The 11442-nt window shown below is 33.9% G+C and overlaps 1 protein-coding gene across 1 annotated transcript in view; it reads left to right on the forward strand.

The window, feature by feature from the left end:
• The window catches only part of LOC113234975, a gene marked incomplete at its 3' end in the record, with an annotated part of 4534 nt that extends 979 nt beyond the window's left edge, over positions 1-3555 (forward strand). Inside the window, exons 3-9 of the mRNA XM_026470492.1 lie at positions 157-234; positions 508-558; positions 883-1331; positions 1412-1805; positions 2189-2421; positions 2795-2861; positions 3351-3555. Coding sequence (XP_026326277.1) covers positions 157-234; positions 508-558; positions 883-1331; positions 1412-1805; positions 2189-2421; positions 2795-2861; positions 3351-3555 — 1477 coding nt within the window. The remainder of the gene's footprint in view (positions 1-156; positions 235-507; positions 559-882; positions 1332-1411; positions 1806-2188; positions 2422-2794; positions 2862-3350) is intronic.
• Between the last annotated feature and the right edge of the window lie 7887 nt (positions 3556-11442).

Below are 11442 nucleotides of genomic sequence, written 5' to 3' on the forward strand. Positions count from 1 at the left end.
AGTATACATAATGCTTGTTGCAAATAAATAACAAGTTATTATTTTCAACTATCACCTATCACATTTATTTAACTCTCACTCATAAACACACAGAATACCAAAAACCTACAGGAGAGACTTGCATAAAATTATAGTGTGTAATTTCTCACGTTTCAGAAGTAATTGCCTCTAGCTCCAGTGAGTCTCAGAATGTGCCTGGCCCATCGCAAATTCCACCGCCTAAACAGGACTTAGGTAATGGAATTTTTTTGTTGGACTCAAGTTATAAGGGATAGTTAAGGTTTTAACGGTGTGTCAACTTTTCATTTTTTACACAATTCTGAAGCAACTTGTACTTATAGACCATCAGTGAGTGTGGACAAATGGTGCTATAATCTCTCCCACAATACCTCGTTTATTGTAGATGTTAATTATGTATGTTTATTGTGATCTATTTTATAAACATCATCTATCTGTTTTATATGATGGAAACGTCTTGTTTCTCAACAGTACCTAATTATTTTTCAGTTAATCCTGTAATCATTGAACCAGTGATGGATGAAGCATTTCAAGCCTCTGGTATGTAATTTTGAGTTATTATTGTTGTATTATTACCACATGAATATGTTTGCAATGAACGTTTATTTACTCCATGCTGGATATGCAGAGGTCCTGAGTTTGTTCCCAGTTCAGACATTAATTTTCTTTGTATTATGTAACCTAGTATATTCTTCTAATAACCTTATGTATAGTCGAAAATAAATGTTTGGTTTTTCTCTTTGCAACTGCTCATTCAACAAACTTGTAACATACAACATAATATGTAAGTGTGCAGCTGCATATTGTTATAATGTTTTACATTCCATAGTACTTGACTTCATCATTCACTTTTGTGTTTTCCAGGCTTGGATACAGTCAGAATTGCTAAGGATCCGAAACCTATGAGGAGACGTTTAATCACGAAAGTAAAAGATTTGTCACCAACATGCAAAAGTATTTATAAAGAATACAAAAAGTCTAAACAGCAGGCCGATTTTCATCGAAGAGCTAAGAGAGCCCTTCAGTTTAATAAGAAAATGTTGTTCGAAAAATTAACAAATAAAATGAATCCTTATGCAAAAAAGCTTATGAGAATGCAAATTAATCTTTGTACAAGAACCAAGAAAGGTAGGCGATTCACAACCGAAGAAAAAATAATCAGTTTATCGATTATGAAGCAGAGCCCAAAATGTTATAAATTCTTGCAAAAAATTTTTATATTGCCCTCAAGGTACACACTTAATAAAATGGTGGCAAAACTAAATATTCATACAGGGATCAGTCTGCAAGTATTCAAATTGATGAAGAAGGAGGTTGGTAACATGCATTTTTATCTACATATTAGTATTACTTATGTGCTACAGCAAAGTTTAAGCAAATACATTGTTTTTAGATTGAAACCTGGGATGATAAAAAGAAGATGTGTTCGATCCTATTTGATGAGATATCATTAGAAAGTATGTTAACTTTTGATAAAAATAGAGACTTAATCAATGTCTTGGTGGAACTTAAAGAAAAGAAAAACGATTATGCAGACCACGCTCTGGTATTCATGATAAGAGGTGCTGTGTTCAAATGGCAGCAACCTGTGGCATACTATTTCTGTCAAGGAGCTACCAAAAGCGCAGAATTGAAAGAAATTTTAAGGGATGTTGTTTCGGCTGTGACTGGATGTGGATTGCAGCCGATTGCTTTGATTTGTGATCAAGGTGCGGCGTTTCAATCGACTTTAAAAGGTTTTAAAGAAGATAGAGCACATGAACAATTAATTTCAAATCAAGAACCAGGTTAGTCTAATTTTGCTGTCTGTATACTTTTTCATTCTTTTCCTATGATGTCAAGGAACAGAAGTAAACACTATTTTTCAAGATGCATGCTTGTTAATGAAGCTTTATGATCCCATTTTATTTTTAAGTCTAAGGGCAAATTTTAACATTTTTAACAATTTCCATAACTAACATACTTAATTTACACCAGCCCGTTACACCAAGTACCAAGTACCAAGTAAGTACTTAATTTATATTAGTAGTCCAATTATGTGTACACATACACATTTTGTACCTTTTTTATAATCATTTGTTTGAAAATATTTATGAATATTTCTAATTTTTTTATTATTGATTTGTATTCTTTGGTCATTTCTCAATTTATTTTGTTTTGTGTTTTTTAGATGGCACAGTCATTATAAGTGGAGTGAATCTTCATATTATTTATGATCCACCACATCTGATAAAGGGTTTAAGAAACAACTTTTTAAACAAAGATATTCTTGCAAATGGAAAGATCTCCAAATGGCGTGATATTGTGGATGTATATGAAACAGACTGCAACCACACAGAAGCTAGACTCCTACATAAGTTAAACGATCAACATGTTATTCCAGAAAAGATTAAAAAGATGAAGGTGAGTTTATTTTAAATTTTAAAAACAACAATATTTCATTCATAAGAAAGCATTTAGCCAAATATACATAACATGCGACTGTATGTTATGTATGAATTAAGCCATGGCTTAAGACGTTCATTTAATCATTTAATAAAGGTTTACTAATATGCAAATAAATAAATAAAATAAAATAAATAAAATAAATAAATAATCGTTCATCAAGTTCGTTATTCATTGTGCCCGAATGGTTTACCTAGATCCGCATTTCAGCAATAGTGTATTTTGGAAGTTATGTGTGGAATTGGATTTGAAAGTCATGAGTGCTATTCTACTCTGCTCTTTTTACTAATATGTACTAGTATGTTCAAATGCATTGTGTTTTTATTTCCAGGTAAAAAATTGCGTGAAAGTATTCAGCAAAACTGTGTCTGCAGCATTGTCATATACAGCAAAGTTTTGTAAGTAGAATCCTATGTCTATTCTTATTACACTGTTCAGTTCAGGCTCTAAACATGGTTTTTTTTACATTTATATATTAGCTTATATTAGCTGTTAGACTATCTTTATTTATTAATTTGTACTCAATTTAATTTCAAAAAGATGCATGTTAATTTTCTGTTAGAAGAAAGGGAAGAGAATGGTAACATAGTTTTTCTAACAAACATCCAAATCATTAATCTTCATTAAATATTGTACCCTGTATGAATTTTGTTATTTGGAAAGAACATGGATAATAAATGAATGATCTTAAATGTAAAAAAAAATCCCAGGTTCTTCTTCTTTTAAATGTTATGGCCGCATTGAAGTAATTGATGATTTCGCCAATGTCAAGTTGAGGAACACACGCGTTTTTACTCAAAAATTTACTGGTGAATTTCGATAGAGGTTGCTATTGATTTTAATTATTTACTACTCATTAGATATATTAATAAAGGGTTATTTTTCAGCTCACTATGCAGATGGCAGACCAGTCAGTAACACTTTACAAAACACTGCAGACACTGTTTTGTTCTTCGACAAATTGTTTGACAGCGTCAATGGAGCTGCAATACTGTCAAAAAGAAAAGGAGAAATATTAAGAACAGCAGTAACGGAAAAATCACCTCATCACGAATTTTGGAGGGAATCAATAAAAAAATTGGAAGAAACCAAGTATGTCGATGCGAAAGGACACGAAAAGTCCGTGCCGTCATTGAAAAACTTTGTCATAACTTTAAAAAGTTATATGAAGCTGTGGCAGTTTTTCCAAAGTAAAGGGATTACAATAATGAGGCCTAGATATTTTAACTCCGATCCAATAGAGAATTTTTTCGGTCAAGTTAGGGCCTATAATTATAGAAATAATGACCCAAACTGCCACAGCTTTAACTGCACCTTTAAATCATTACTAATAACTAGGATTATTAAATTCCATAATGAAACTTTTAATTGTGAGGATGATCCGGCGGACCAAGTGTTCAATTTACAATCATTATTCGAAGAACAAAAAGAAAATATTGAGCCTGATCATCCTAGGACTGAAAGCGTTGAAACAATTGTAGACCAGGCCCGTCGAGAACGTCTCAATGTTCACTCTCGGGCCTACACTGCTGGATGGGTAGTAAGGAAAATTTTAAATAAATTAAAAATAAACTGTGACTTATGCCTAAAAAATTTAACAAGTAATCAAACGCGTATTCACGACTGGATAAGTCGCAGGGAGTATACAACGTATGAAAAACGACTAAAATACCCATCCGAAGGAGCAGTAACGTGTTTCGGTACAGTAATCAGAGAAACAAATGAATACTTGGAACGCAACGCAAATAAAGCGAATATTGCATATAATATTACAGCGAATATTTTGTCCAAGTATTCATTTGATTTCATAAACTGTGCCGAACATAAAACTATTCTACTTAATAGTTTTATTGCTTTCACTGTTCGATTTACAATTATGAATTGGTGCAGTTCCATAAATAAAATTTTAAAAGGCACGGACATAGTCAGGTTAGCAAACCGCATTCTACCTCCAATGCAAAACAAAGCATTAGAAAAATTTAAAAAGAAATTAAAAAATAAACGCCTTATTGAGTTGTTTTATTTATTTTATTTTATCGTATTATTTTATATAAATGAACTGGAACCCCTAACCAACTTTTTTTTTTAAGTTTGGATGTATACGTTCTGCTCCTTTTCAAGACAATATCGTCTACCTATTAAAAAAAAAATGGAATGTCAGTCGACATTAGTATCACAGATTAAAAATAATTCTTACTACTGAAAAAAAAGTACTACAGTGAGCAGTCTGAACGTAGTTCACTAAGTCTGTGGCTTACAATACGTATAATCAGTGTTGCCAGATTTCTACAAAATTAATTCGCCAATTTATGTGTTAAGTAGCCGATATTCGCCCAAGCCATAAAATCACTAAAAATCAAGGAAAACAATTCTGCTTGCTGCCGGGGAATATGAACTCCCTAATGAGTTATTTATTTTATATCTCTATTCCCCACAAAATCCCCATGTAATTCCCCAGACATTTTATTAAGTAACCTAAAATCGCTTTTTCCTATTTCAAACAGCCTAAATATCGCCGAGTCGCCGATCAATTTTTTAGTCGCCGCGCGACCGCTCGAAGTAGCCTACATGGCGAAAAATAGCATAATCTGGCAACACTGCGTATAACGTAAGTTAATCTTATGCTCATAGACATAATATATATCTAGATAGACGCCGCAAGTGTACGTACTTCGCGTGCCCAAAGTAAGTGAAATTCACTTACGTGCCGCTGCGACTAGAGAAGGTTAATATAATATACGAGTCCTCGGGCTCGGCCTGCGGCGCGTGGTCGGTTTCAGATTACAGGTTGTGCTTATGCACTTCGTTGGCACAGTGATTAAGTGCTATGGTCGCTTGATGAGGAGGTTCCAGATTCGATGCCTTATTTGAGCCAATTTATGAAAATAACATTTTCAAGTTGGTCCTGGTCAGGGTATTCTGGGTATTGCCTTCAGAGTTATTGTTACTCTTGTACTCATAGTACAGGAAATTCCCTAGTTTGAGACCACAAATTTTAAGTGATTGTCTGGCATTTTTTCCCTAAATACTTCTCTTTTTGGCATAGCTTCCAATAAAAAAGAATCTAACAGACAGACGGTCGAGATACAACAACACTATAAGTTGTATAAGTAAATAAGACATTATTTCTACTACTATTTAGTAGAATTAGAGCAAAATTTTATCAACCGCTAAAAAAGTTTGTAAGGCAGCCATATTGAAAAATGGCAAAAAATAAATTTTGACCGGAAGTTATTATTAAACACAAAAAAAAAAAATTAATGTTAATCACAAATTATTATCGAGCACTCCTAGAGGCTCCCACATGACCATTTTGGAAGGGATCAGAACAAATTTTTTTCTACTGCCAACAAACGATTGTATGGCGGCCATATTTGAAAATGGCGAAAAACCAATTTCGAGCACAAATTATTATTTGGCACTTCTAGAAGCCTCTCATGCCACTTTTCAGCCGCATCGAAGCAAGTTTTTCTTTAGTCACCATTTTGTAATCGTCATCTTGAATTTTTTACCACACAGGCAGTTGACCACTATTACCCTCTGTGATTCCTTCCAGCACCTCCTACCTATCTCTAATAGATTCCGTGATAGAGGGCTTCGAAATTTGTATGGCGGCCATCTTGTTTATTTGAATTTCGAACATTTTTTACTTTCTGCAGAAATTGACCAAGGTGTATCCCATAAAAGTGCACAAAAATCTCCTCCATGTATTATAGTTTTTGCAGGCCGTTGATTACTCGTTTACTTTTTCCACATCCAGGGGGTCTACTCTCGATCTCCGTCCGACATCCGTCCGAAACAATTATTGCCAAATAAGCAATACTTGACCAAATGAAACGACGCGTGATGCGAATGAAGCTTCATTCTTGATATTTGTCTTTTAATTTTGTCCATTATTTTATTACTTATTTGACAGTAATTGTTTCGGACGGATGTCGGACGGAAATCGAGAGTAGATTCGTTCTGAGATATCTCCTTAATATTTCATAGATGAAAATTACGGCTCTTGTCATTGGTTGAAACCGTTGTAACGTGAAATACTTTCACATATTATTTGTAGCATTTAACGTTTGGTGCGAAACGCGAAATAGCTGATTGGTTTATTGATGTTAAATTTCACGTTTGAGTACGCTAAGCGCTAATGCTATATTTAGCACTTAGTAAGTATTATAAATGTAGTTATGTTATAAATTATAATTTTGGTTACGTTTTAATACGATTTTGAGCTAATGGTGGAACGTTAGCAAAATTTCGTCTGGTGAAGCGATTTAAATTAAGATATAACTAAGTACTTGGAATAATTTAGTTAGTTTAGCGTATGTTTAATTAATAAGTCTTTGTAATATTTGTATACAAAAGTATGAGTGTGTGCGTTATTATTAATTATTGTGAGTGTAATTTACCGTAAATAACCAGTGTAAAGTTTTGTGCAAATTGTAAATAGTAAGTTGTTAAAGTATGAAGGAAAGCTCATGTATTTATAGTCTATAACCTGTGACCACCATATTATGTAATAGTTACAAAACAAATGAAGTCGGTCCGTAAGTAACCATAAAAAACTGTAAACTATTCTATAGGTAGACCATAGATCCTGTACTTAACAAGTTAGCGCACATCATTATAACTATTTCACGTTTCTTTCCATTCGTTACATTATCACACGACCTTGAAGTTCTAAAAATTAGTACTTTAAATAGCACGCTATAAAAATTTATCATTTAGCATTTAGCGTGCTATGCGAATATAGCAGTTAAACTCATCTCTAGTTGCGACACTTCAGGACGCGCTGGACCGTTATCGTTGATAAACACCAGTCGAAAACGCGAAAAATGTATACATATGTACTTAGAATAATAACGCATAGAATGATAGTTTCATATCAAACGAACTGTCACAAGTGAGGCAAAAACCAAATTCATGTAGGCGTAAGCAACTTGTATCTACGCTCGTCGGCACGCACACAAATATACAAATAATGATACCATGGAATAACATCTCCCTCAAAAGTGGGAAAATTGTATCTTGCGTAACTCATCATTAAGTTAAAGGTGCCTACAGATATGCTCGGTTTTGTCGATCGACAATGTCAAGTGACAAGAATTTTCAAAAATTTATTTTTGGTAATCCTTATGGAAATGGCATTTATATCTGAATACACGATGACGGACACGACTTTTCAAATAAATGCAATATTGCAGTCATTTTTGAGGTATTCGAGGTGCTCATTACTAATATGGCACTCATTTCTAAATCCAAGATGGCGGGCACGATTTTTCGAATAATTGCAAGTTGGGTATCGTGTTCAATGTATTTGGGGGTGCTCATTACAAATATACCATTTATTTCTAAATCCAAGATGGCGGACACGAGTTTTCAAATAAATGCAATATGGGTATCATTTTCGAGGTATTTGGGGGTGCTCAATACAAATATGGCACTCATTTCTAAATCCAAGATGGTGGGCACGATTTTTCCAAAAAATGCTATATGTGTATCATTTTCGAGGTATTTGGGAGTGCTCAATGTGAATATGGCACTATTTGTAAATCCAAGATGGCGGGCACGATTTTTCAAATAATGGCAAGTTGGGTATCGTTTTCGAGGTATTTGGGGGTGCTCATTACGAATATTGCTTTTGTTTGAACTGTCGTGTCTGCTCTCTTAGATTTAGAAATGAGTGCCATATTCGTATTGAACATCCCCAAATATCTCGAAAAGGATACCCATAAGGCATTTTTTGAAAAATCGTGTCCGCTATCTTGGATTTACAAATAAGTGCTATATTCATAATGAGCACCCCCAAATATCTCGAAAATGATTCCCAACTTGCCATTGTTCCAAAAATCGCACCCGCCATCTTGGATTTAGAAATCAGTGCCGTATTCATAATGAGCATCCCCAAATACCTCGAAAAGGATACCCATATTGCATTTTTTTTATATTGTGTCCGCCATCTTGGATTTAGAAATAAGTACTATATTCGTAATAAGCACCCCCATATACCCCGTAAACGATACCCAGAATCAAAATCAAAATAATCTTTATTTCATAGGTAGGCATTATTACTTGGTACTTGGTACTTGGTGCAACGGGCTGGTATCCGCAACTCGACGACAAAGCGCCAATTTTGCGTTATTACACTAGAAATCGTCACATCGGTTAAACTCTATCGCTCATTCGTAAGGCAGATGCTCCCGAGAAGTATGAGCAAGAAACTTTAGGGGTTGCTCTTTGTAAACAACATTTGTACGCATTTAACTTGCAGAAATGGAAGTCCAATGCACACTTACATTAGAATAAAAAAAATCTGCAGCCGTCGCGACATTGCGTATTTTCAAAAAATTACGTAATATAATTATTTTGAAACAGAATAGCAAAATTTGGAGAAAGAAATCCGTTACTTTGCAACATTTTCGTGTCTTGTTGCAACGAAATTAATTTTCGGTTTTAGTGAATATTTATATAAAAATACAAGTTGAAACGCGTTACTTCCTTGTGGAATGTGATGTTAGTGTCTATTTTATGTTTACCTGTTCTATTTTTACACCCATTTACCGCACATTTCGTCATTATTAGCAAAAATGTTTGAGCTGTTCGCGATGCAATTTGACCTTGAGCACTGACAGCCCGCCCGCTCGTGTAGGCCCTTTGGGAAGCCTCTAACTTGCCTCACTAAGCGTGCGCGGGCTAGGTTTCTATGCGTTATTATCCTAAGCATATGTAATAATCGTTCCATTATAAACTGCAAAAGCACCATAACTGTGGGTAATCGGGTAAACAGAGACGTTTCCTTCCACGGACAAGTGATTTTGTAATCAGAAGACGCATAATTTATTTTAAAAGCAATTACTTTGTTTTTGTATGAATTTCGATAAAACAAATATACAATCGAGTGCCTCATGTTTTGTAATACATTGCGGCTTTTACTTGGTGCGATATATTTGTGATCCTTTGTTAATACGCCATGAATATCGAACGAACGCACTTTTGCATAATGCATTCAGTTAAGTGGTACGGCCGCTTGTACATTTCTTTGGCCAAATTTAATGTTTAGTGATGTATACGTTAGACAACACTATTCTCGATTCTGATCGATGTTAAAAACAAGGGGACGAAAATTATTAAGACCTTAGCAATATTATAAAAATATTTTATAAATCTTTTGTTATAACGTTTAGTAACGTTTCGTTTTTTTTTCAGTTTTGTAGTATCTATTATCTGTAATTTCATCATAATTTTTGCAGCACGTTGCCTGGATTGTTCGAATATAGAGAGCAAATAATTACATACATCGCCGGATATGTAGTACGAGTAATACAAAAAAAATAATAATACAAAGAATTAACAATGCGGTGTCTTTACAAAAACCTAGAGTTGGTCATTTGTAGAATTCGTTGCTTTCGAGGATGAAGGTGGTCTAGTTTATTCCATCTAAGATGCTATCCAGATATGCAGAGTAGCAGAGTTAAAAATCCGAGAAGTAATAAACAAATCACAAAAATTTCACACGAGGCCGTCATTAAGTAAACCTCCTCTGATTAATGAAATTTAACCTTATTTTGTCCGCAGTAACATTTTCATTTGTCTTGGCATTCATCAATTTGATCAATTACCAACAGAAAACCATCTAGTAAAATTAATTAAGGCAGTCGCAAGTTCATATTATATTGACGTGTGTATTCATATTTAAGTTAATCGATAAGATCTACTATTACAAAAAGAAGTTATATAATAAGCTCATTTTATTGGAAGGACACTAATTTCAATATTTGAAGTTGATTAAAAAGTAGTGTTAATTTTTTAAGTAATCAACATTTTTTTTAAATAAGTGAAATAAAGGACTTAACTATCTTACTTGAGTATTTTTTTACTATATTATTATTACAACTACTTGTAATCAACGAATACTTGATCAAAAATTATTATATTTAGAATCGATTAATTGAATGGAATACGCGTGTTTATGCTTATTCCAGTCAATCAATTGATTTAGACGGAGCGGAAGAAGGTTTCCATCACTAAACAGCTCTTGTGACGTCAGGCTGAAATTCAGAGACGTTCCTATGTACAAAAATTGTGGCACGCTTGGTTTTATACAAATTGGTGTACTTGCGGCGTCTATCTAGATATGTGTCTGTGAATAAGCTTGTACGGTCAAGAGCACGTCAAGTTTGACACTTTGTACTTTGGACTGTTCTTATCATAAGCGGCATAGAGTTGGATTTAAGTCTTAAGTGTCAAGCATGACGTGCTCTTGACTGTACTTGTATTGAACTGTGAACCGTTCTTATTTTGCAGACTTTAAAGTTGAATTTAAATCGTAAATGCTTAAATGTCAAACTCAAGCTTGATGTGGAACGAGCAGCACAGACTATGTAGAGACTTTTTTTTCCATCCTCTAAGCTGGGGAGGGGACGACGGCAGAGCCTTGGAGCTGACAATTTGTAAAGAAAGTAGTGACATCTTTTAATTATCACCGGTACTATTTTTAGGATTGCCAGGCTTTCTATACCATTACTGTTTCAGTTATATTACCTAGGTAATAACTGCGATTTTTCCATACACTATGTACGTACATAATTTTTTTTAAACTTTAGAAAATTTACCATAACGTTTGCGACAAATTATAATAAAAAAGCTCGCCATAAATGAAAAGTTATTTTTCTTTTATATCTGGTGGGCAATTTTGATTAGTTCGGAGCTGGTAACATATTTTTCTATCAATGTCACAAAATGGCTACCGCATCTTGCGTACGCGCGTGTATTTTGCCGGTTTGTGAAATTTTCTTGAGTGCTATTTGTGTTGAATGTTTTTCCTTGTGCTGTGTCTTATTGTGTTGTTGAAAATAACTTATGTAGGGGACGAAGAAATTAAAAATAATGCTGCAGTATATTATAATAAGTACAAACATTATAAAAATAAGAAGTAATAAAATACATTTGTCTTTTATTGTGGCCTTTATCACCTAATGTTTTGTT

The sequence above is a fragment of the Hyposmocoma kahamanoa genome, unplaced genomic scaffold (assembly GCF_003589595.1).
Source record: "Hyposmocoma kahamanoa isolate Upper Pololo Valley unplaced genomic scaffold, ASM358959v1 86156, whole genome shotgun sequence".
NCBI lineage: Eukaryota > Metazoa > Arthropoda > Insecta > Lepidoptera > Cosmopterigidae > Hyposmocoma > Hyposmocoma kahamanoa.